Consider the following 26,613-nt stretch of genomic DNA (forward strand, 5'->3'; position numbering starts at 1 on the left):
CTAACTCAGGCAGATCTAATCAGGTCGGCATCACACTGCCTCCTGAGTGGCAGTGTGTTAATCAAGCCACCAAAGTATGAAGAGAACAGGGACAGGCCCTCACAGATAACACATATGCTGCAGACGGCACAAACCAAGAGCTCTAGCTTCTCATTTCCTGATTGAAATAGCCTCAGCCATTTACTTTATTCTAAACCTGTACTTCAGTTCCTCACCTACAGAATACCATCAAAGGTTATTAGAAAGAGAAAATTAAGTTCACAGAAACTCTTTACAGCAGTGCCTGGCATAAGATATCTTAACTAGTATGGAATGGAGAGGAAGCTGAAAATGTTCTTGAAAGAAATGATTCTGAGAAATTAAATTTTTTTCAGATGGACATACTGCTTTTGTCAAATTAAAAATCCGGAGGGAGGAGGAAAGTCTTTTGAATTGCTAACAGGTGGGGTGAAGGCCAAAAACAGTAAATATGGAAAGCAAGCACCTCCCATGCAAAGTGGGGTTGTGTGGGTAGGTCGTTCCACCTATGTGACTCTGCCTGCTTTGGTTCCCCGTGGAGCAGAGGACAAGTCACACTTAACACCAGCAATTCCCACAGCCCTAGGGCTCCACCACAGTGGAAAGTGCAGAAGAACACTTATCTGACACTTCAGGTACAAGAAGAGAGAGGTCCTCACTGATGTCAGGGCAGGAAGTCTCTTACCCCCACTGAATAACGAGGCTGTAACCTAGCATTGCTTTTATTACTGAAGTCACTCTGTCACTTACCTTGGTGTGTACTGTAAATTTGACCTTATCTCTCTCACTGAGTGCATCAGGTATGTCGATCTGAAGCGAAGGATCAACATTCAGGTCCACTGATACAGATCTTAGCTGAAATACATTTTTTGGCTATTAGTCTCAAAGTCATTTTAGTCCTAAAAAGTATTCTTTCAAAAACAGAGAGCTAGTAATTAAAAAGCAGTCTACCTTGCTGTACAGTGGGAAAAAAAATAAATTAAAAAATAAAATAAATAAATAAAAAATAAAAAGCAGTCTATACAAGACCATTTGAAACTGGAGAAACTTGCCTGGGTGGTATAGTGAATTCCTGTAATCTGAACGAAGGAACTATATCATTCTAATATCATGTACATTACATATTTTGTTTAATGAAAAATACATTTACCCAAATACTTGAACCAAACTAAGAATAAGAAGGCTTCAACTATATAGAATGAAATCCTGAATACATAAATGTCCAAATTACAAGAACATTCAAGAGGTGTTAAAAGACTAAGGTGAAATTAGGAAAATTTGGAGAGAAGGTACAAAGAATAGTTAAGTGGTATGGGATCTTGGGTGGAGAGACAAAAATCCACTCAAGAGTGGACCTATTTATTTATTTTTTGTCTTTTTGCTATTTCTTGGGCCGCTCCTGCGGCATATGGAGGTTCCCAGGCTAAGGGTCAAATCAGAGCTGCAGCAACGTGGGATCCGAGCCACGTCTGTGACCTACACCATAGTTCACGGCAATGCCAGATCCTTAACCCCCTGAGCAAGGCCAGGGATGGAACCCACAACCTCATGATTCCTAGTCGGATTTGTTAACCACTGAGCCACGGGAACTCCCATGGACCTATTTATTTATATTCAGGGACTGTTGAAGGAGATGAGAAATCTAGACATAAGAAGTGAACTGTAAAAACTAACAAAGACCTTAATTAGCAGAATTCCACCATGATTACTTATAAGGGACTATGTCAGCACTGCCCTAGAAACAAAAGTAACCGATTCTGTGAGTTGGAAATCCAGAGGCAAATACCTATTTCCATTTTTGCCAGTTTAAAAAACATCAGGAAAAAGTAGTTTAAATGGTTTTTTGTTTTTAAAAAGTTTTCCTAATGAATTTAAATTATGATAAATTATTTCATTCTTTAAAGCAGACAAGCTGACAGTAGGCCTGACACAAGTGAGAATAAGCATGGACTGAGCACCTCATTTCTCCACCCCCACCCGAAAGAAAGCCAGTGGCAAGAATACTCTAGATTACCAAACTTAGAGAAAATGCCCAGTCAAGACAAGAGACTTCTTGAGAGTTCTGTTGTCACTCAACAGAAAGCAATCCAACTAGTAACCATGAGGATTCAGGTTTGATCCCCGGCCTTGCTCAGAGGGTTGGGGATCAGGCGTTGCCATGAGCTATGGTGGAGGCCAGCAGCTGTAGCTACACCATTTGACCCCTAGCCTAGGAACTTTCATGTGCTGTGAGTGCATCCTAAAAAGAAAAATAAAAAAGAGAGAATTCTTTTCTCAAATATAAAAAGACCAAAGACTAATGAAAACTTAACCTCTAAAAATGGAAAAGCTAGTTCTACCTGGTATAAAAAGATTAAACCCCTGGATTACTTCTCTCTGTTGTATCTCAGAAGTAGTCAGTAATTCCCTTTTCCTTCAGCTTTGTGGCTAAGAAAAAAATTTTTAATCACAAAAACCAGAGACAGCCCTATTCTAAGAACTAAGCCTCAAGTCGTACCATCAGAACTTGACCTTAACATCAGTTTAAGATCACAATATACTTAATTTCTGACATTTCAACCTAAACACATCTTCCAAATAAATTCTTGATGAGTCCCATGAATAGCTGCTTGTTTGGCTTAATTTTCACATGTCCATTTATGAGATCTCTGCAAACAAAGATAAAGTTTCAAGGTCAGGGATACTTCATTTTATCACAGCTGTGACTCTAGCTATGACACAGTTCTGATAAAAGCTTCCTTCCTCCTCTGATAATTTACCACTGGACAAACACAGCATTCAAAATGACCTCAAAATATACACTAAAATTTGACTACAGAGAATACTGGCCACCCCACTCATTTTATATTTACATGTGTCAGAGTCAGTACATGAATAAAGTGGGCCAGGTTTCTGGTGAAGTTGGGGCAGTCCATGGGCCAGGTCTAAGGTGCATTTCCCTGAGCTCAGCAACAACTGCTGTGTTTTCGGAGATCCTATTTCCTAAAAAGGTCACAAATCCTGGTTTCTAGCCATCTCTCAATCTCTGAACATGCTGACAACTCTATTTTAGCTCTCTACAAGCCCAGTGAGCCTGTGAGCTCTCCAGACTACCTCTGGAATTAGAGCTGGAGGACCAAAGGGGAAGGTCATCTGTTAATGGGGCTCACTGAAGCACCAGTCAGAATTCCAATGGACTTCATGAGCTGCCTTTTGTTCTCCTGAACACTGGTATCACCTCTTTTCCCACACTTCCAACCATACAGAATAGCCCAGATATTATTATCAGCATATTTTTTAGTGTTAAGAGTATGATAAGGACATAAAATAACAAAAATCACTAGAGGTTTTGAAAGGCTTTGCACTACAAAAAGAAAAAGCACCCAAGCTTCTTCAGAAGTTGTTTTTCTTTTTAGGGCTGCACACGTAGCATATTCAAGTTCCCAGGCCAGGGGCTAAATCAAAGCTGCAGCTGAGGCCTAGGCCATGGCCTGCAGCAATGCTGGATCCTTAACCCAGGGGGCAAGGCCAGGAATTTGAACCTGCACTCTCATGGAAACAGTCTCGTCCTTAACCACTGACCCATGATGGGAACCCCTCTTGCAGTAATCATTTTTTCCTGGACATATCACTCTAAGAAGGGATTAAAAAAAAAAAAATCTGACCACCTGACATAATAAACACTCCCCTTCCCCACCCTACCCCCAAAATACCAACAACAAAAGACCACCACAGAAAACATGAAAAAGTATGCACTCGGTCCTTAAAAGAATTATCTGAAAAAAGATAGTGGCTAAGTTTTGAGCTTGCCACTGAGTATGCAGGCCATCACACCAACTCCCCATTCACAAATCAAATGAATCTTCTTGTATTGTAGCACACAACCCTCCAGATAATGAAGCAGATAAAACATTAAGGAGTAAAAAGTTGTGAAATGTTTAAAGCTTCTAAGTCAGCACTGTATCCTCACTCCGGAAACATCAAGTTGTGACTAAAAGCTCAGCATTCCCTTTTCTGCTTGGTCAACAAAACCAACACCCCATAGCTCTTTGCCAGTGGGCTTGCTACTAAATAAATAAATCATCAGGATGGAAGGTATAGGGAGTAGGGGGCACCCTTCTATCTACTTTCCCCCCATTCACCAGCCTATCCTAAATAAGCATCCAGAGTGCTGCCTTAGCCCTACTGGCCCTGGCCCAGACTGTTTGACTTGGGCCACAGATGTCAAAATAACTAGAATGGTTGTTTAAATCAACGAGGAAAGGCAAAAGGCAGGCTTCAAAACCGAGTCTGAACTTAAAGCATGTTAATTTTTACATTTCCCAGTTCCCTTAGGTCACTGGTGAGAATCAAACTTATATTTTACTCTTCAAGGTGGAATAAAAGTTTTAAAAGACTTTTTGTAGATATTTCCATGGAAACCACTGTATCCTAGATGGAGTTTCAGTCACCAGTATACATATCAGATTAATCCTTACTATATGGATTACAAGCATTGCTTCACTTAGAAAACAAAATTTTAATTTTGTTTTAAGAAATCTGAGGAGTTTCCGTTGTGGCTCCCACATTGCTGTGGCTGTGGCATAGGCCAGCAGCTACAGCTTCGATTGGACCCCTAGCCTGGGAACCTCCATATGCCACAGGTGTGGCCCTAAAGAGACAAAAAAAGAAAGAAAGAAATCTGAGTTAAAGGATTTGTCACTGCTGTGGCACAGGTTCCATCCTGGTCCTAGGAACTTCCCCATGCCATGGCCAAAAAAAGAAAGAAATCTGAATGCTTGAAGAGAAATTGAAAAAGAGAAAAGCACAGAACCCCTGTGCATTCCCTCCTGCTTATCAGCCTCCCATCTGGGGCACCTGACAATGGCCGAAGGACAAGTCTGCAGAGCTCTGAGCTTAGTACTTCTTTTGGTCCAGATCTCACTTATGATTCACTCTGGTACAAGACTTTCACAACCAATTGCAAAACTCCACTACTGTCATATTGCCCAGTGAGAGGACACGATAAATCACTGCCACAGTAACTCTGATCCAGAACAGGGTCTAGCTGAACAGCCACTTAAGTCTAACCAGTTTTGTATACAGGTAAGAAATTGACTATGCCAGCCCCTATATTCCCAACTTAATTTGAATGTTGCAAGGAAACTACTTGCTATTTTCCAGTCCCAAAGCAGAAGAAATGTACTCAGTCAGTACATGCTACATCAATCAGTGTCTTCCCTTCAAATTACTTCTCTCCTAAGGATTTTGCTTTATCCCTTCCTCCTACTGCCTAAAGACCCCTACCACTGAAAGGGTCAATATGACAAATCATCCATGAATGATCTGTAAGCAGCATGGAGCCAAAACAGGCAAGAAATTGGGCATTTTTCAGCTAGAAAGATACAGGTACCTTGCCTGGCCCAATACTCATTAGTGAGGAAATAAATCCAAAAAAGCTCTGCAGCAGACACACTGGATCTGCAGTAATTTCTAAAAAGAGATTCACATGATACTTCTGAAAACCACATATATTACTGTTACTGTTTTAACTCACAGGAAAGGAGTGCTCTGTAAGAAATTCTAATACCTTATCCTGGAAGGCCTCTTTATAGTTCAAATACTGGTACGGGAACTATGTTACTATTTTCTTCTCCCCTGCCCATTCTATCCCAGTTTTTTGTTGTGGTACTGGTGCATGAGAACAGTGTAAGCAATATGTGCTCTACTTTTACAGGGATCTGTCCTCATCTCCTCCCCACTGCCATTGTTGGCTCTCCCTTCCTGTAATGCAGGCCAGACTTCTAGAAGATCCCAGTCTACTAAGTAGATAACAGCTACAGAAATTAGTCACAAGCTTAAAAAACCAGATAAAGAGCTGCAGCAAGTGATCAGATTTCCACCACTCATCTTAGAGAGATGAGGCCCACAGGGACTCATCCCTGCTGACGCCAACCATTCTTACCGGTAGTCCGCCAACACACAAGCTGTCAACGGCAGAACACCGCAGACTGCATGGCATTTGGAGGCTACAGAGCCCAGAATTCCTAGAACAGGAACCAAGGCTTGGAAGAAGGTCAGTGCAGCGCACTCAGCGAATGGATAAACTGAATCATCACTTCACAAGGCTGCAAGCCCATGAACTAGTCAAAGCCCAACATGGAACCAGAAAAAGTAAGTTGAAATATTGGCTAAAATAACACTAGTTTTGAGAAATACATCCAATTACAAGATTACCTGTATTGTCTAAGAGTTCACAAAGTCAAAGGGGTGAAACTCTATGATCTATAAGGAACTCCTAGCACTGAAATTCTACTGGGAATCAACAGATCACTGCTAGAGTAAGCAGCTACCACAAATGAAAAACTAATTCTTCCCATTCAAAGCTAAAGCCCTTCAGCTACTACTTGATCTCATCAAGTCTCCCTCTCCAAAGTCCCTGGTCTATCAGGTCCGAAGCTCATTACTGCAAACCAGTCTTACTTTATGATCAACGCACAATGAAATAGAAAAAGATTTCAGAATAAAATTTATCTTCACCACCAACAAAGATAATTCAGCAACATGGATAGAGCTCTGAGACACAAATGGCAGCATGGAAAGAAAAGGTTGCCTGCTTCCTGTGCTGAGTCAGAGGTGCTACACATTTCCCAGGTCATTCAAATATAACCGTACCAATATCCCATTATTCACCAGCTCTCTATACCCATTAGCCCAATATGCAAGCTTTGTATTGCTCTTCCATCAGATACAAGCCATAAGGTTGAAGACATGTGCCTTTGTACTCCACCATTTATACTGACCAGACCCAAAGGCTTAGGGATCTGCCCCCTCAAAAAACAGTAAACCATAAACTCTACTGGGCAGAAAACATACACCGCAGATTAACAGAAGAAACCATTTTGAGAAAATTACTTTCCTCTCCAGACAATACAGCAGTGTCTGAAAAAGTTACACCAAATTTGTAAAAGTAAAAGGCAGAAATTGGTTGTTTCTCTAAATACCACCCAACTTCACTGCATTCTCCCTTTCAGCACTAGCTAATTGAAGCTTTCAGGGTACTACTGACCTACAGAACTATTCCTACCTAATTTCCTCAAGCAATTACAATAGAAAGCAAAAATTTTTTAAAGGATTTCAAACCAAGTTCTACCTTGCAACACACTTCTCAGTGAACTTCAATTCTGCCTCACAACAGAGTGTTGTGGCATTAGAGCCTCCGGTTTCTGCTATTCAAAGTGGGCAATGAACTCCAAAAGGGTAGTGGCCTCTGAAATTCAGCTGCCCAGAACTCTACCATTTTTTGGTAAGGTTCCTCAACACTGGGGGGAAGGCCAATTCTACCAAAAATAGTCAATAATGCTTATGTTTTATACAGCATATTTTCTTAGACTTCATCAAAGATTTGGGGGAAAAAAACTTTAAACTAGCACACTCAAGATTAGCTCTTTAAGACAACCTGACCCACCCATATCACACCATTTTAGAAAGTTTAAATTTGTGATTCTCAACCAAGGGATATTTGACCATGTCTGCACTTATTTTTGACTGTAACTAATGAAGGGAAGGGAGCTACTGTCACTGAAGAGTCCAGGAATACTGCTACAATGCACAGGAAGGACAATTCCCTACAACAAAAAATCACCAAGCCCAAAACGGCAATCAATAGCGCTCAGATTAAGAAACCCTGGTCTAGGAGTTCCCTTATGGCACAGCGGGTCTAAAGATCTGGCACTTGATTTAAAGATCCGGCACAGGTTGACGCTGTGGCCTGCATGTGATCCCTGGCCCAGGAACTTCTGTGTGCCATGGGTATGGCCAAATTAACTAATTGAAATAAAACAATGGATGAAACTAGAGACTCTCATACTAAGTAAGTCAGAAAGAGAAAGACATACCATATGATATCACTTATATCTGGAATCTAATATATGGCACAAATGATCCTATCTACAGAAAAGAAACAAACTCATGGACACAGAGAACAGACTTGTGGTTGTCAAGTAGGAGGGAAAGGGAGTGAGCTAGACTGGAAGTTTGGGCTTAGTTGATGCAAACTATTGCATGTGGAGTGGATAGGCAAAGAGACCCTGCTATATAGCCTGGTTATCACCTGTGATGGAACATGGAGGATACTGTGAAAAAAAGAATGTATATATAACTGTGTGACTTTGCTGTACAGCAGAAATTGACAGAACATAATAAATCAATTACCATACAAATTTTTTTCAAAAAACTCACCACAAAAATAAATAAAAGTAAAAAGCCCTGAGGAGTTCCTATCATGGCTCAGTGGAAAAAATCCAATTAGTATCCAAGGAGATATGGGTTTGATCCCTGGCCTTGCTCAGTGGATTGGGGAGCCAAAGTTGCTGTGGCTGTAGTGTAGGCTGGCAGCTACAGATCCAATTCGACTCCTAGATTGGGAACCTCCGTATGCCGAGGGTTAAGCCCTTTAAAAAAAAAAAAAAAAAAAAAAGCCCTGGTTTAAACTAAAGCTCTACATTACATGTCGGTCACTTACTAGGTCTCACGCCAAATTAGAACTTGGATCTCAGAATCCAGAAAGTTCTGTAACAGCCTTCCTCTGCCATTTCTTCCTACAGCCAAAAAAATGTGAGATTAATGGACCTACAATAGTAGTATTCACAAATAGGAATCTTAAGACACTGTGTGCAAGTAACTGAGCCAGAACTAAGGGTTGGGCAGCTCTTTTAAGTCATACTTCCCTAATTTGAAGAGGAAAAAGTGAAGTCAAGGAACTAAACGTAGCAGAAAACTTCAGTCCACGAGAATCAGTTACTTTGAACTTGTGTAATATTAGTGAAAATTCAGGATCCTTACTATACTAACACAAATTGTAGGACACTCTTCATAGAAGCTCGCAGGGTAGTATCACCAAAGACAACTAACTACCGTACCATTTAACAAAAAACTACCAGCAAACCAGAGCAGTAACATAAACACAAGATATTAGTGACAGGCTTTGAGAAGGGAACACCATCCACCCAAAACCCATGTAACCAATGCACCTAGCCCTTACAAAGCTATCCCTGTGTGATCATTTACTTTAGTCCACCAGAAATTTAAGCACCTTTTTTTTTGTCTTTTTAGGGCCATACCTAAGGCATATGGAGGTACCCAGGCTAGGTCGAATTGGAGCTGTAGCCGCCAGCCTATGCCACAGCCACAGCAACACTAGAACCAAACCGTGTCTGCGACCTACACCACAGCTCACGGCAATGCCGGATCCTTACTTAACCCACTGAACAAGGCCAGGGATCGAATGTGGGTCCTCATGGACACCAGTCATTATTTGTTTCTGCTGAGCCACGACGAGCTGAGCCAAAGCATTGTTTTTTAAAAATCCCAAGACAATGAGAACCCACACTCCATTTGCCATCGTTTGCAAAACTAACAAGACAGAGACTCGTCACAATAGAAAAATACACACTGGGAGGGAAAAAAAAACAACAAAAAAAGTTCTCATTGTGGCACAGCAGAAACAAATCCGACTAGGAACCATGAGGCTGTGGGTTCCATCCCTGGCCTCATTTGGTGGATTAAGGATCAGGCATTGATTGCCCTGAGCTGTGGTGTAGGTTGCAGACTCAGCTTGGATCTGGTGCAGCTGTGGCGTAGGCCAGCAGTTGTAGTTCCGACTAGACCCCCAGCCTGGAAACCTCCATATGCCAAGGATGCTGCCCTAAAAAGCAAAAGAAAAATACACACTGAACCTGAATGGAAACCTAAAAGTGATGTTTGCAGAATAAAGGACTTTTTGGCAAACAGGAAGCCTAGAGAAAGTGGAAGGTGCAAATGACTGAAGGCCTTGGTATTTTATGGGAACAAGGTTCTGTATAATCTCCAATTTTTCCCCCTCCACTAACTTCAGACACCAGAGAAAGTTGATCCAGCCGGTACAGGAAGTAGGGAAAAGCATAGCACTATACACGAAGATGGGCCTAATGGTGTTTTAGTCAACTTTTTAGGATCTAGACTTGGCAAAACCTTACTTTTCTAAAGACCATAATACAATCTCTCCTATCAGTAGAGAACTAGTTAAAAAACAAAATTAGGAGTTCCCGTCGTGGCTCAGTTGTTAACGAATCCGACTAGGAACCACAAGGTTGTGGGTTTGATCCCTGGCCTCACTCAGTGGGTTAAAGATCCAGCGTTGCCGTGAGCAGTGGTGTAGGTCGCAGATGCGGCTTGGATCCTGCGTTGCTGTGGAGTAGGCGGGCCGGCTACAGCTCTGACTAGACCCCTAGCCTGGAAACCCCCATATGCCTGGGGTGTGGCCCTAGAAAACGGCAAAAATACAAAACAAAAAAACAAAACAAAATTAACCATGTAACTCTTCCCCTAAACTGTCCTGGGAAAGGACACAAATCAACACCTTCAATTAGAAACGATGACTAAACAGAAGTGCCAGGCTACCAGATTCAGGCCCAGGGCTCCTTTTCTTTTTGCTGAACTAGCCAAAAGTTCTACACAAGTATTCAAAATCCTCAACAGTTATTATGTTCCTGCTCTATTAATGGGTCTAAACCTCAGGAATCGCCATCCTCATGTAAATCCCAAAGCAGGTAATCAGAAAGTTTAAACTTAAAACATTTTCAGTAAAAAAAAAAAAAAAATTTCAGTCAACTAACAAAGCTGTATTACAGCAAAAAGAATAGCATGCCCACAGCCACAGCAACTTGGGATCCGAGCCGAGTCTTCGACCTATACCACAGCTCACGGCAACGCCGGATTATCAACCCACTGAGCAAGGCCAGGGATCGAACCCTCAACCTCATGGTTCTAGTCGGATTTGTTAACCACTGTGCCACGACGGCAACTCCGATTTTTTATTAATTTCATTCCCACAATTAGGAAAAAATACCAGGAAAATAATTCTACATAATCCTTTCATGTAGTCTCTAAAACCAAGAGTCAGGAAATGGCCTTCAGAATCCTATTCTGCTAGAGAATGAGATTCTGTGGTGGGGAAATTATTAAAAACCAACCATCGTTCTACTATACTAACAAATAATGAGGTCGGTCTAGCTTTTAAAGAGCCCTCTAAACTCGATTCTGGATCAAGAAGGTGCCAGGTGGGGAGAAATCAATCTACCAAAATTCCTATTCAGCCATCTGCTTTGGAATGTTCTAGAAAAAGAATCGTTCTCAAGTCCCCACTTCCGGCTTTGGGAGGGGGTTACTTCTTTCAACTTTAAAAGAAAAATACCCCAAGATCCCAATTTCATTTCGGTAACTAATACAGCAATGACACCCTTACTGGAATAACTCAGCAGCTGTATCTGAGCTTTGGCACAAACTAAAGTTTCTCCAAGAGCTATGGATCAAATGTGCCTTAGATTGCTAAAGAGATCCTTCCAGGTTTCTTAAATTCGAGAGTGCCTCCAATTTTTAGAATAAATTTCATTTTCTGTCAGATTAACTTCTGTTGACGATTTTGCACAAAACGTTGCTGCTCATACCAATCTCTATAAATTTCAAAACGGGTAAAGGACCAATAAAGGCGGAAGCTTGCCCGTAAACCTTTTACTAGCTAAAGTAACATGAATTTATTGCATCAGTTACCTTTCAGACCTAAAGATCTAAGAGCCTGGGGGTAATTTACATAATAAGTCTTCAACTATTCGAGCACCTACTAAAAATGACAGAACCTCCACAGTGACGCATTTAGCGGTTAATTGTAACGAATACGCTGCATATTTGACTCGATAAAATTTCCCCAGTATCTGAGCCAAAAAGTTTTCTCGAGGGAATGGGACGCGGATCGGAGGCAACAACAACAAAAAAAATCAAGCTGTCATTTGTCGCAACAGCGGATTTCACGTTCACAAGCCGGTCTCCACCGAGCCAAGGGAAGTTCCAGGAACTTTTCCACGTCAAGCACGCGCTCCCGGGTCTCCAAGGAGCGCCCCAGGGAGCCCAGAGGGAGGACAGCCCTGGGGCCCCAAGGAGTAATCCGCGGCCGGGGGAAGGAGTGTGGGGTCCGGGAGATCACCGGGGCCTCCCAAGCTGGAGCCTGAGGGTGGGCAGGGCCTCACCTTGCTGCGATCCTCCTCCTGCTGCTGCAGCAACTCGGGAACCGCGGCCATGGCGACGCGGGCCTCGAGCGGGGCCGCCTGGCTGTGCGAGGAAAGAAGAGGCTGGGCCGCCGCCGCCGCCGGGGAGCCTCTCAGGGGCGGCCGCGGCCCCGCCTCCGCCAGCCTCCCTGCCCGACGGCGGCGGGAGGCCTCGGGACTCCGCCACCATCCCAGCAGCCCCAGGAAAGGCGAGCGGCGCCCCACGTGCTCCCCCTGAGAGGCCTCCCCCGTCCCCTCTGCCGTCCATCTTGGAGCCGGGCAAAGAAGTTACTCGGGGCCTACCCTCGCTCCGGGCCACGCGGAAACCGCCGACCGTAGGGCCGCGACGGAAACGCGGAGCCCTTAACACCTGCCAAGTGAGGCGCCTCTCGCGAAAGACCGTGCGCTCGTGCGGGGGAAATTTATTACTCAGCCAGAGTCCAAGATGGCGACGACCTCTGACGTAAGCAAAATCTCGTGAGAGAGAAAAGGCGCGATTCGGAGGCGCCCGCGCTTCGGCCAGCGGGGCGGTTCTCCCCATGGTTCCTTAATTGTCAATGGAGAAGAACGAGGGACTAGGGGCGGGACGTGAGCTCCGCACTGCATGCTGGGACTGCGGTTTGTGGGGCGGGGCCTAGTTGGGGACGGAGGCGCGGGACGGATGAAAAGTACGCGCCAGAGGGTTGTTCACACCCTGGGAGTTACCAAAGCGTGGTGGCCTTGAGGTACCTACCCCTGCCATGGGCTGGGCTTCTGTTTAAGCTGCCTCTTCCCTCATCCTGACTCCCATTCGAGGGGCCGCAGGCGACATCTCCCCCACTATGGTTCCGCCGCTATCAGAGCGGGAGGCCTCCTTGGGGGAGTATGGGTTAGTGGGCCCTGGGGACTGCCGCCCTCCAGCTCAGGAGCTCCTTAAGACTGATCTCAGTAGTGCCCACTGAGTGTTAGGGGCTGAATGAGAAATCACACAGAATTAATTAGCCAAGAATCTAACATTTGGGAATTAGTGGTAAACTTAACTATGACTGGCATGCCTCCTCTAGATCCTGGTATTTCTTTTTCTTTTTTTTTTTTTGTCCTTTCTAGGGCCGCACCCACGGCACATGAAGGTTCCCAGGCTAGGAGTCAGAGCTGTAGCCGCTGGCCTAAGCTGCAGCCACAGCAACGCAGGATCCGAGCCGTGTCTGCGACCACAGCTCACGACAACACCGGATCCTTAACACACTGAGCGAGGCCAGGGATCGAACCCACAACGTCATGGTTCTCTAGTCGGATTCATTAACCACCGCGCCACAACGGGAACTCCGGTCCTGGTTTTTCTTTACACACGCCTCCCTTCCTAGGCGTAGTACTTCTCCGTATTGAATATTGGAGACATCTTGCCCCAAACTGTCTTCTAGTTCTCAATAACTGCTGGTCCTTTAAAAGTAGTTTTGTCTGAATATTACCAACCTTGGCTGCAGCATAGGCTATAAATCGACAGAAGGGTTGTTGGGGCAAGGAATAGCGACTTTATTGGAGAGCAGGCACTCAGAGAAGATGGTGGAGGAGTGTCCCAAAGAACCATCTTATCAGTTAGTATTCAGGCTTCCTTTATACTAAAAGGAGGGGGGAATTCCCATCATGGCTCAGTGGTTAACGAATCCGACTAGGAACCATGAGGTTGCAGGTTCAATCCCTGGCCTTGCTCAGTGGGTTGAGGTTCCGGCGTTGGCGTGAGCTGTGGTGTAGGTCACAGACACAGCTCAGATCGTGTGTTGGTATGGCTCTGGCTAGGCTGGCAACTACAGCTCCAATTCGACCCCAAGCCTGGGAACCTCCATATGCCACAGGAGCTGCCCAAGAAATGGCAAAAAGACCAAAATAAATAAATAAATAAAAGGAGGGGAATGTGGCTGGTTGTTGCCAACTTCTTGGTGCAGGAATCCTTTGCTCTTGCTACTGTCCTTGTAGACCCAGTCAAAATGTTCCTGTAAACCTCAGTAAGATAATTGTGGGGCTTTTGTTTTATTTTTGTCTCTTTGAGGCCGCATCTGCAGCATATGGAGGTTTCCAGGCTAGGGGTCAAATCAGAGCTGCAGCTGCGGGCCTACTCCACAGCCACAGCAGTGCCAGCCAGATCTGAGCTTTGTCTGCGACCTGCAACACAAGATCCTTAACCCACTGATTGAGGCCAGGGATTGAAACTGTGTCCTCACGGATACCAGTCAGGTTCCTCAATAAGATAATTTTTATTTTCTGTTCTACAATTTTTTGTCTATATGAGGGAAAAGTGTTATACCTTTAAAGGTCAGAACCTTGGGAATGGGTTATCCTATATTTTTCAGGCTATAGGCAACATTCTTTTACATATGTGCAGAGCCCACATGACTAAGCACAGGCAATAGAGCTCAAAGTTGAGCTAAAGGAATAAATTGAATATGGAGCCATGTTTGTTCTTCCCTGTTAAACATGTCAAAAAAGCTTATTGAATACAGTTTTAATGTGCAATATCATACTGTTGCTGCTCTTAATTTTTGATGGTTCAAATATTTAACACATTTGTTATCTAACCCCACTTTTCTCTTTGATAGGAATGGAAACATTTTAAAGGCCCTCAACATTACATGTAGACTAGAGGGAAGTGGGAAAAAAAAAATCTAAAGATGAAGGCATTTCAGACCATCTGCAGGCAGCTTAAAAGTTCAAAGGGGTTTTCTGTAGAACCAGCCTCCCATGTGGTTTTCTCCACTTCCTCTTATTTGTGTGGCCGGAAGAAAAAAGTGAACCCCTATGAAGAAGTGGACCAAGAAAAGTACTCTGATTTAGTAAAGTCTGTCTTGTCATTCAGAGGCCATGCTCAGACTCCAGAATCATTGTTTAAGGAAGATGCTTTACTCTATGGACCTGTGAGTAAGTGTAAGGCCTCAAAGCAAGAAGAGGAAGCAGGAGTTCCACAAAACTGGTTTCCTCTCTTCAATCCAGAGAAAAGTGTAAAACCAACTGCAACAAGTGATCCTACAATTCCTTTGAAAATCCCTTTGCAAAGGAATATGATACCAAGTGTGACCCGAGTCCTTCAGCAGACCATGACATCGGAACAGATTTCCTGTTTGGAGAGGTGGAAACAGCGCATGATTTTGCAACTGGGAGAAGATGGCTTTGCAGAATATACTTCAAGTAATTTTCTCAATCCTGATTCTGTATGGTTATTATGTTTTCTAGAATATAGAGGACCAGTGTCAAAAGAATGAGTTGTTCTTTTTCTAGTCTTAATTAGTGAGGAACTACTTTCAAATGATAATTATTATTAACAGCATTTTATATATATTAACTCACTTGTTCCTCCTTTCAACACTATGAAGCACAGATACTGTTATCCCTATTTCATAGATAATACTGAAGCACAGAGATCAAGTACTCTGACTAAATGATGTGTAAAATTCATTTATTTTATAAGCTACAAACTGAAGTATTAGAATTGCCTGTTTTCTTTGATTATAGAAAAGTCTATCACCCTATAATGGAATTCTAGTTGTTTGCTAGGCTTCCTGCTCAGAATCTAGTAAACAGCCTCCTGCTCTACTTAGCAACAACTGTCTCGTAAATTTAAAGACTGGCAGGATCTCCCCTCATGGCTCAGCAGAAACCTATCTGACTAGTATCCATGAGAATGCAGGTTCCATCCCCAGCCTTGCTCACTGGGTTAAGGATCCAGCATTGCCATGGGCTGTGGTGTAGGTCGAGGACGAGGCTCAGATCCTGGGTTGCTGTGGCTCTGGCATAGGCCAGCGGCTACACCTCCGATTCAGCCCATACTCTGGGAACCTCCATATGCAGTGGGTGTGGCCCTAAAAGACAAAAAGAAAAATAAAGACTCTGGCAATAAGCCAGAACATATGATCTGTATTTAGGTCTTGGTAAATTGAGATAATCAGATGTTCTTCATTAGGAACCAAGAATAATAAACTGTAGCCTTCAACTCCTACTAACTTACTAACTTAGGCAAGTAAAGAGAATAGCTTTTTTTTTTTTTTTTTTTTTTTTTTTTTTGAGAATAGCTTTCTTAAGACAGATTCCATTCAAAAATAAGATGAAACATGGAGTTCCATTGTGGCTCAGCAGGTTAAGAATCCAACTAGTATCAGGATGATACCAGTCAGCAGGTTAAGAATCCAATTAGTATACTGACGATACGGGTTCCATCCCTGGCCTTGCTCAGTGAGTTAAGGATCTGACATTGCAGTGAGCTCAGTGTAGGTCACAGATGCATCTTGGATCCTCTGTGGCTGTGGCCAGCAGCTACAGCTCCAGTTCAACCCCTAGCCTGGGAGCTTGCATATGCTGCCCTTAAAAAAAAAGGAAAAAACTCTTGGTACAGGTGAATTAGCTGGTCCCCATCAGTATTATATTTGTTAAAGCTAAGTTTTACATTGAGCATTCCTTAGCCCATGCTTCCCAGAGAGCAGTGCATGTACCCCTACTGGTGCACAAGCACTTTTAATTTAACAGCTGGTTGAGGATCGGGCATTGTCACTTCTATGGCTCAGTAAAGCTGTGGTGCAGGTTCGATCCCTGGCCTGGGACTTCTGCATGCTGTGGGCATGCTTCTACCCCACCCCAAAAAGACTAATGCACCTAGAAAAAAATGCTTTTTTAAAAAATCCTTTTAAAGACCAAAACAATGGGAAAAAAAGTAATGTACTTATTTTAAGTCATCTTAGAAACAAATTGTGTGCAAAACACATGAAGCCTGTGGTCACATGTGTTTTAAAGCAAAAGTATTAAGCATTTAGTTGGCACTTGGATCTGGCAAAAATGGTCAAGCCCCTGCCCCCTCTAAATTCCTCAGCTGCCTGGGCCAAGGAATATATATACAGAGGCTAACTGCCTTCATAAGATAGTTAATTAGTAACTGCCACCAAACTATTTTCTACTTGTTAAGCAACATTTTAAAAGTTTTTTTTTTTTTTTTTTTTCTTTTTAGGGCTGCACCCGAGGCATATGGAGGTTCCCAGGCTAGGGGTCCAATCAGATCTGTAGCCACTGGCCTATGCCACAGCCACAGCAATGCCAAATCCAAGCGGATCTCTGACCTACACCACAGCTCGTGGCAATGCCAGATCCTTTAGCCAGGGATGGAACCTGAGTCCTCATGGATGCTAGTTGGGTTCATTAACCACAGAGCTAAGACGGGAACTCCTGTAAAAGATCTTTTAGTGGCATCTTGAGTTTTTTATTTGTACCACTAGAATTTTAAAATAATATTGTTTCCAGTGGGAAATTTTTTTTGATTCTCTTTAAGCCAGAAATGTCACAGCTTGTAGAAATCTAAGAAGCGTAAAGGGAGGAACCTCCTGAAACCTGGGAGCCTAGGTATCTAGTTCTTGGCACAAAGTAAGGAAGTGCTTTGCTAGCCCCCTTGATGAAGGAGAGGAATTCCTATTTGGAATGTGTTTGAGCCCCACTATCCAGGTAGAGAGAAAGCTAGGGTTTGACTCCATTGCGTCAGCTTTGTTGGTCTAGATTTCTACTCTGATATGTTCTTCACCAATTTAAGATCAACCTTAATGGGCAGAATTAGTTGGGTTTTTTTTTGTTTTTTTTTTTTAAATAATGGCAATCACATACAGATTATAGTGTCGTGGCCAAAAAAGAAGAAAAAAAAGAGCATGAAATAACCCATTAAATTGCTTAATGGATTAGAAAAGGCAGTTTTAAAGATAACTGGATTGATAAATTCCTTTTTGCCAAGTCTTGTCCAGGTCAGAGCTTAGAGATGTGCCCAGAGCTGGCATTCTGAAGGATGGGGTCGTTCTATTTTCCAAGCATCAGTTTACCTTTTGAAGATTACAGAGGATGAGAGAGTCTGGGGGTTTTTTTTTTGTTTTTGTTTTTGTTTTTTTTGCTTTTCAGGGTCGCACTGGCAGCATTTGGAAGTTCCCAGGCTAAATTGGAGCTACAGCTGCCAACGTATACCACAGCTCATGGCAATGCTGAATACTTAACCCACTGAGCGAGGCTAGAGATCCAGCCTGCATCCCCATGGATACTAGTCCAATTCATTTCCCCCGGCCACAACGGGAACTCCAGAAAGTCTCTGCCTTTGATTCACAGTTAAATGTTGATTGTAATGGAAAGGAGCTGGGGTTTATTTTTTCAGTGTTTTTGCTATACTGATTTTTTTTTTTTAATCCTAAAATATCCATGCTGCCAGTCAGAGTATAGAAGACTTTTTTTTTTTTAATTGTTGAGGTGGGTTTTTTAAGATTTTTATTTTTTCCATTATAGTTGATTTACACTTTTTTAATGAACATTTATTTACTGGGACTTGAAATCATTTCATTCCTTTATTGAGTGAAATACTCTGCCTTGATGTTATCAGCAATAAATCTTGTATCTTTTAAAATTTTCACAAATCAAATCACGTTTGATGATCTTAGCTTTACACTTTACAATCTTTTTTTTTTTTTTTTTTTTTTTTGTCTTTTTGCCATTTCTTTGGGTCGCTCCCGCGGCATATGGAGGTTCCCAGGCTAGGGGTCGAATCGGAGCTGTAGCGCCAGCCTACGCCAGAGCCACAGCAATGCGGGATCCGAGCCGAGTCTGCGACCCACACCAGAGCTCACGGCAATGCCGGATCATTAACCCACTGAGTGAGGGCAGGGACCGAACCCGCAACCTCATGGTTCCTGGCCGGATTCGTTAACCACTGCGCCACGACGGGAACTCCCTACACTTTACAATCTTAAGGGATCCTGTCACCCAGATTCCCGTGTTTGTCACCTCTTCCTTGTGGAGAACCCAGCCCAGCCCTAAGTCTTACAGTGGGAAACAAGTTGTCTTTTTGCTTGGCTGTTGATAAAAGCAATTTTTTTTCTTCCTGTCTTTGACATGTTTGTGTTCTACTTTATAAAAGCTAGTCTTTAGACAAATATTACACTTTTTTCCCCTAGGTTTTAATTCCCTAAATCTTAAATTTGTAGATCTTTTATGGGCTAATAAATCCAATTGAGCCAAGTAAATGTGGAGTAGAATAACTTAGTTCCTCTGTTGAATTTCATTTCACTTTCCAAGTAATTTCCAGGAAGCAATTCCATTTTTTGTGTCCATCTTTTTAGGGCCTCACCCACGCCATATGGAGGTTCTCAGGCTAGGGGTTGAATCAGAGCTGTAGCTGCTGGCCTACACCACAGCCACAGCAACTTAGGATCCAAGCTGCATCTGGGACCTACACCACAGCCCACGGCAATGCTGGATCCTTAACCCACTGAGCAAGGCCAGGGATGGAACCAGCATCCTCAGGGATGCTAGTCTGTTGAGCCACGGCAGGAACTCCTCCATTTTTTGCCAACATAGGACCAACCTTTCAAAGTCTTTTTAAAAATTTTTGACAAACATTACCTCACTAGATGAATTTTTCCTCATTTTCTGTGGGTCTGTCTTCAAGCGTATGTTTCCTACTCTGTTTCTGTGTGTCTCCAATTCATGCTCCATGAGTTTTGCTCTCTGGCTGTGCCATGTGATAGAGTAGAATGAATATATACTCCAGTGGCAGGCAGCTGGTCCAACATTTTGCTTTGGGGCAAATTTAACAGCACTGCCATTGCCTCACTAAAATACCTTCTCTCTCCTTATCAAGAATCAAGTGAATATGTAGTGTTTCTTGCATTTATTGAATATGTTTATGTCCTGTTTACTTAATAGTGTATAAGGGAGGAGTTCCTATTGTGGCTCAGAAGGTTAAGAATCCAAATAGTATCCCAAAAAAAAAGAGTTCCCATCGTGGCACAGCAGAAATTAATCCGACTAGGAACCATGAGGTTGTGGCTTCGATCCCCGGCCTCACTCAGTGGGTTAAGGATCCGTTCTTGTGCTTTGAGCTGTGGGTGGTATAGGTGGCAGATGAGGCTCAGACCCCAAATGGCTGTGGCTGTGGCCGGCAGTTATAGTTCCAATTCAACCACTAGCCTGGGGACTTCCGTATGCTGAACCTGTGGGCTGGGGGGGGCGGGGAAAGTATGAGGAAAAAGAATTTAGGCCAGAACCACTGCCTTGGGCTGTTCTTGCTCTAAAAGAAAGTGCAGGAGAAGAATGTCATATATTTTCCTCTCCTCCCAAGCCAAGCCCCACAACATCAATTCATGTGTGCCTTGATTTTCATTCCTTGTCAGTCACTAAACCTGTTAGTAAAAGAATGCTTCCACCTGTGTTCATAATTAAGATTTGGTTGTGACAGGAACTATGAATATAAATAAGCATAGTGCTCTAAGTGTTTAAAACTATTTATCACAACCAGTTAATGAGTTACTTAAGTTAAATAGATACTTAAATTCACAGTGTGAATTCATTAGATGTAGTTCTATAGCCCCCAGATCTTTGATTCTAGCTTTGGCCTAATTCTACTAGAAATATTTCATTGTAATACATTTTATTGTCTAAGCTACTCTAGTCCCCTTTTTTTTTTTCAAAGTGCATTCTTAGGTCTCATAAGAAGCTGAAATGTGGTGTCTTAAAGGTGATTCATGTAATTTTTAATTTTATTGTTCAAAGTTTAATAGAGTATTTGTTCTTTAGTACTAGCTTTGTTTTGGGGGTTTGTTGTTGTTTTCCTTTTCCCCTCATTTTCTTTTCAGACATGTTTTTACAAGGGAAACAGTTTCATGAAGCCTTGGAGAGCATACTTTCACCCCAGGGGAACTTAAAAGAGAGAGATAAAAATCTCGACTCTGGCTATGTCCAAAGTGTCCAGCACGTTTTGAAAGATGTCAGTGGAGTGCGGGCTGTTGAAAGTGCTGTTCAACACGAGACCCTCAATTATATAGGTCTGCTGGACTGTGTGGCTGATTATCAGTAAGTATTAGACATTTTACATCAAGTGTGGAGGTGAACTAATTCTGGGTGGGCCAGATGGTTCCCTTCCAACACTTTAACTCCTGCTTCAAGGTCAAAACTTATGTGGTAGGTAAAAGCCACAAATCCTTGAAAATCAGTGTTCCGAAATCAAAGCATTTGGTGGAGGAAAGGTATAACTTTCCAGTATCCTTGGGATGGCTTGTTTTCTAGCATGTCCCTGCTTTTTTCCCCCAAGCAAGGTACCAGCCATAAGATCCAGTTTGATTCCCCCATTTTCTTTCCTGTATCCCCCTTGATCTGTTGACACCGACAGTGAACTCTTTTCCTGGCTTCCAGGCTGTGTTTGACAAGGATAGGAACTCTGAGCTTACTAAAGCTTCCTATGATTTTTTAAATTGCTTCTATGAAAAAAAAAAAAAAAAAAAAGTTCCCGTCGTGGCGCAGTGGTTAACGAATCCGACTAGGAACCATAAGTTTGCGGGTTCGGTCCCTGCCCTTGCTCAGTGGGTTAACGATCCGGCGTTGCCGTGAGCTGTGGTGTAGGTTGCAGACTCGGCTCGGATCCCGCGTTGCTGTGGCTCTGGCGTAGGCCGGTGGCTACAGCTCCAATTCAACCCCTAGCCTGGGAACCTCCATATGCCGCGGGAGCGGCCCAAGAAATAGCAACAACAACAACAATAACAACAACAACAAAAAAGACCAAAATAAATAAATAAATAAATTGCTTCTATGTTACTGTTTCCCCCACTTATTCCAGATTTCAAGGGTGGATATAACCTGCAAATACCCCTATTCCAACAACAACAAAACGAAGCATGTGAACAATACAGCAGGATGGAGGGAAATCTCTTTGCGTGTGCCCCTTGGAACTGTAGTTAAAAGATACTGGGCTCTGGAGACAGGCTGCCTGAGTTTGGCTTCTGGCTTTTCTTAACCTTAGGCTACATATTTACTTAGCCTCTCTGTACCTCAGTTTGTTCATCTATATGTAAATAGGACAAGTAGTAGTACCTACCTCATAGCTTTATATAGAGGTTAAATGAGACATTCCCTGTACAGTATGTAAAATACATACCATCTACTCAATAAATGTTGGGATTATTATTTTGATTATAGTCTCTCTTTTTTTTTTTTTCCCCACATCTGCAGCATATGGAAGTTCCCAGGCTAGGGGTCGAATCAGAGCTGCAGCTGCCCACGAACACCACAGCCACAGCAACTCGGGATATGAGCCACATTTGCAACCTACACCACAGCTCACGGCAACGCGGGGTCCTTAACCCACTGAATAAGGCCAGGGATCGAACCCGCAACCTCATGGTTCCTAGTCAGATTCGTTTCCACTGCGCCAGGACGGTAACTCCAGTTTTTTCTTTTAGGCCACACCTATGGCATGTGGAAGTTCCTGGGCCAAGGATTGAATCCAGGCTGCAGCTGCAGCTGTGGCAACGCCAGATCCTTTAACCCACTGCAATGGCCAGGGAATCAAACTGCACCTCCATATTGACCTGAACCACTGCAGTCAGAATCTTACCCCACTGTGCCACAGCAGGAACTCTAGGTTATTTCTAGTTTTTCACAATTACAGGTTGCAGTAGAGACCAGGTCTCCTATTATGTTGTGAGAGTTTCTCTTGGCTGGTTTACAGGTTCATTTGTTTGTTTGGTGAGTGATGTATTAGGGTTAGATATATTTCAGCTGATCTGAAGTAGGCCTGGGCTTGAATACTTACTGAATTTTCCAGGCACTTGCCACTTGCACCCAGGATATCAAACCATTGCCCTAAGATACAGGCCTAAAAGGGAAATTGTGAGGTTGCAGGTTACCTGCATTTTAACACTGCACCTCATCATTTCAGTCTGCATTTCAAAATAAATTAAGCTGAGCATCTTTTTATTTGTTAAAGAGCTATTTGTGAACTATCTTACTGCAGTTCTAATTTGGGTTTATACTATTAAGACTTTTTTTCACATTAAGCTCTACAAGTTATAATTAATTGCTAGAAACAGTCGTGCATGGCAGAAATCTTTATATTAGGGTATTTTTATTTTTTCAAAGGAGGGAATGGAGATTCCTTGGGGATGTGGGAGCCCTCTCTTCATTTGCATAGATTGTCAAACTTTACAATATTAGAAAACAGTTGTAAAGATGATATATTACCTCTATTCTTGCACTGTCCATTAGAGTAGCCATTAGCCACATGTGGTCATTAAGCACTTGAATGTAGCCAGTCCAAACTGAGGTATGTTGTGAATACACAAACTAGATTTCAACAACTTCATACAAAAAAGATTGTTAAATATCTCAGTAATAGTTTTTTTTAGTATTACGTATTGAAATGATAATATTTTGGACATGTTTGATTAAAGTATTAAATTTCACCTTGTTTTTTTTTTTTTTTTAAGGACCACACCTGTGGCACATGGAAGTTCCCAGACTGGGGGTCAAATCGGAGCGGTAGCTGCCAAATACACCACAGCAATGCAGGATCTGAGCCACGTCTGCAACCTACAGCATAGCTCATGGCAACTCCAGATCCTTAACCTACTGAGCGAGGCCAGGGGATTGAATCCACATCCTCACGGATACTAGTCAGGATTGTTTCCGCTGAGCCACAATGGGAACTCCTCTGCTACAAAATTTTAAATGATATATATAGCTTGCATTTTTTTTTTTTTAGACCGTGCTACTCTAGACTGATTTTATAAATACCTTGCATAAGTTGTAACTCTAGGGTTACAGTAACAGGTAGGTAAAATACTTTAAGATTGCCCTCTAAACTGAAGGCAAGAAAGGCAGAGCAAATGGATTGAGAGTCCCAGTTATCAGTCCACTGGCCTTTCAGTTCTTTTGCTATCTGAGCAACAAGTATAAAATCCCATCAGGATGGGGGGAGTGGGGAGGAATGTACTGGGTATCTGACTAAAAGAAGTGGCAGGAATTTTTTTTAATTTTCCCAATATCCCTAATAGTAAGATGCCCCACCCTGTGTAAACTTTTAGGACAGGGACTTGGTCTCCTTACTTGTATTTCTGCATTTAACTGATGCCTGTTAATTGATGGATTTGAATTCCAGCTTTGGTTTCTGAGGTGCCATTTATGATGAGGACTTTGCTGTACTGACCTTTCATGGTTCGTTCTGATAGACTTTTGAAGCAAAATCAACTAAGATAGTAATAGATGTAGTTTCAAGTCTCTTGTCAATTGTTAAACCATGGAGGTCCAGAGAAGTTTCTGGAAGGTTTAGAAACTTGCCCTGGGGATCTTGTTTCCTAGCACATGCACCTGGGCCTGTACCTAATAGCTCTCATCAGTGCACTTTAGGAAGCCTCTTCCATCATACCTTGTTGCTGACCTGAATGAGGGGCTCCAGGAAAAGGAACATCACACCTCTTTAATCCTGAGCAAAGCTCAGGAGGGCGGGCTATCTTTTTGGAAAGTGGGGAATAGAAGCACCAGTCACCAGGCGACAAGTAGTAACTATATATAAGAAGAGGTTTAACCTATTAGAGTTTTCTAGTTTGAGCTATTATCTACAAGGGCTTCCTTTGGTTTCTCTTTAGGGGCAACTGTGTGTGATTGACTGGAAGACATCGGAGAAACCAAAACCTTACATCCGAAATACATTTGACAACCCACTGCAAGTCGTGGCATATGTCGGTGCCATAAACCATGACTCCAACTACAGCTTTCAGGTCAGGACACTTGAGCCTCCCCTCGCTCACAGCTTTGCTTGATGCTGGTCTCTAGCTAATCTCCTTAGGGCTTTTTTTCTGTTTGTGTCCCACTGCCTACTCTGTTCCTACCCTACCACTTCAAAAGGCACCTTCCCCCTCTTTCTGGGCTTGTTGCTGTTAATAGTTCTTTAATGATCACAGCCCATTCTTTAGTGTCCTAACTGTCATCTTTGTGTTCTTGTGTATCCTGGTCCAGTCTTTCATTAGCCTGTCGTAGACACCGACTTCGGAGCTATTACCGTAGATTGTTTTGTTCTGGGTTTGCCCCAGAGTGAGAAGGAAATGAACCTCAGCTCTGAGGCTGTTACAGAGATACCGGAATTGCCCTGTGATCTTTCCTAGGTTCAGTGTGGCTTGATCGTGGTGGCCTACAAAGATGGGTCCCCTGCCCACCCACATTTCATGAACGCGGAGCTCTGTTCCCGGTACTGGGCAAAGTGGCTTCTTCGACTAGAAGAATATACGAAGAAGGAAAAGAACCAGGATATTCAGAAACCACATTAGGGGGCAGGCTGCTGTTTGGGAACAGTCAGCACTTGCTCAGAGTTTGGGAAGACATACCACTATCTACTGTGATCTCAAAGGAGGTACCACAGGATCTGAGAGCTGCATTAACAAGAGCAGAACTAGTAATTTGCTGAAATGTATTGCAACCAAACAAAAGCAGAAAAGTTAAATTTAAGGAGCCGGAATTCCACACATAAAAGACCAAGGGAGCTACCTCTGACTGGCATTTAGCTGAAAGAAAAACCAGCAGGATTGGCTCAGTGTTGGTGGTTCTTGGAAATCACCCCCTCCCACCCCCGACCCCCTGCATGGCCTTTCTGTGTCGCGGGCAGGATGCCCAGTCTTTGAACTGAGAGGCAGAGGGCTCAGCGTGCTGGACATTTCCCCAGGGCACAGCAAGAGGGAGGGACATACACCCCAGGGCAGGGGATGAGAGGTCACATCAGCCAACCACCACAGCCAGTGTAGTTTTCTAAAACTTGTTTTATATATTGGGGTTCTTGATACTGCATTTGGGGAAAGAAGGTTCCATTTAACATTTTTGAAAAAGATTCCTTCCCCTCAAGTAAACATTGCTCTCAGGAGAGATGGAGCACGTGCACCATCTCAATGGCAGTACCCTTTGGCCTCCCCCAAATAACCCTCAGAAGTAGTCAGGCTCCCGTCTGAGAATTGTAACTATAGGTATTTTGGTAGCTATGCTCTGGCTTGAGTCAAGGAATTGCGTACATGGAGAAAATGTATTGTTTGTGGAGTTTTTCGGCTATGGGGAACAATAATAACATCCGTTTTTTTCTGTGTTTGATAAGTACTAAAATTGACTAGTTGTCACTGAGTTTGGGAAAGTTAAATAAATGCCCACTACAGTCCTAGAGAAGGCTCCCTGTTATATGGAGTAGGTTAGCATTTAAGTTACAGTTGCTGTAGTAAAATAGTAGAGTGCTACAATCATTTTTTTTTCTTTCATTAGCCATTATAAGAAATAAAATATAAGATGTAAGTAATAAGGCCTTTGGTTTTGCTTTTTTTAGGTAAATTTGTGTATTTATGAGAAATTTTACAAACCTGGAAATTGTTTAGATTTTGGGTTTTTTGTTTTGTTTGTCGTTGTTTTTGCTTTTTGTTTTTTGTCTTTTTGCCTTTTCTAGGGCGCTTCCTGTGGCATCTGGAGGTTCCCAGGCTAGGGGTTGAATCCGAGCTGTAGCCACCACCTAGGCCTGAACCACAGCAACGCGGGATCCAAGCCATGTCTGCAACCTACACCACAGCTCATAGCAACGCCAGATCCTTAACCCACTGAGCAAGGCCAGGGATCGAACCCACAACCTCATGGTTCCTAGTCAGATTCATTAACCACTGAGCCACAACGGAAACTCCTAGATTTTGTTTTTAAATTCAGAATTTTACTACTGACCCGGCAGCTTAGGGGTGTATTGCATGGAAATGCATGCAGAAAGGGGGTCTCAACCACAGTCACC

The 26,613-nt window shown here is 42.9% G+C and overlaps 2 protein-coding genes across 6 annotated transcripts in view; one reads left to right on the top strand and one right to left on the bottom strand.

The window, feature by feature from the left end:
* Positions 1-12,618, bottom strand: part of SNX5 (sorting nexin 5) — a 28,733-nt gene extending 16,115 nt beyond the window's left edge. The window contains exons 1-4 of one of the 5 annotated variants that reach the window (XM_021078332.1): positions 12,360-12,516; positions 12,039-12,120; positions 8,501-8,576; positions 769-873 (exon numbers count right to left, since the gene is read on the bottom strand). Coding sequence is in view for 3 of the 5 variants with exons in the window: in XM_021078329.1 (XP_020933988.1) it covers positions 769-873; positions 12,039-12,089 (156 nt within the window). In the remaining 2 variants the exon portion in view is untranslated. Of the gene's footprint in view, positions 1-768; positions 874-8,500; positions 8,577-12,038; positions 12,171-12,359 lie in introns of those variants that run through there. The other 4 variants (XM_021078329.1, XM_021078330.1, XM_013985097.2 and 1 more) reach the window with 4 other exon arrangements.
* MGME1 (mitochondrial genome maintenance exonuclease 1) lies at positions 12,502-26,142 on the top strand. The gene is given in 5 exon segments (XM_021078251.1): positions 12,502-12,519; positions 14,669-15,215; positions 20,672-20,892; positions 24,455-24,586; positions 24,971-26,142. Coding segments are annotated over 5 exon segments (1,080 nt in total). The 3' UTR covers positions 25,133-26,142.

The sequence above is a fragment of the Sus scrofa genome, chromosome 17, assembly GCF_000003025.6.
Source record: "Sus scrofa isolate TJ Tabasco breed Duroc chromosome 17, Sscrofa11.1, whole genome shotgun sequence".
Taxonomy (NCBI): Eukaryota; Metazoa; Chordata; class Mammalia; order Artiodactyla; family Suidae; genus Sus; species Sus scrofa.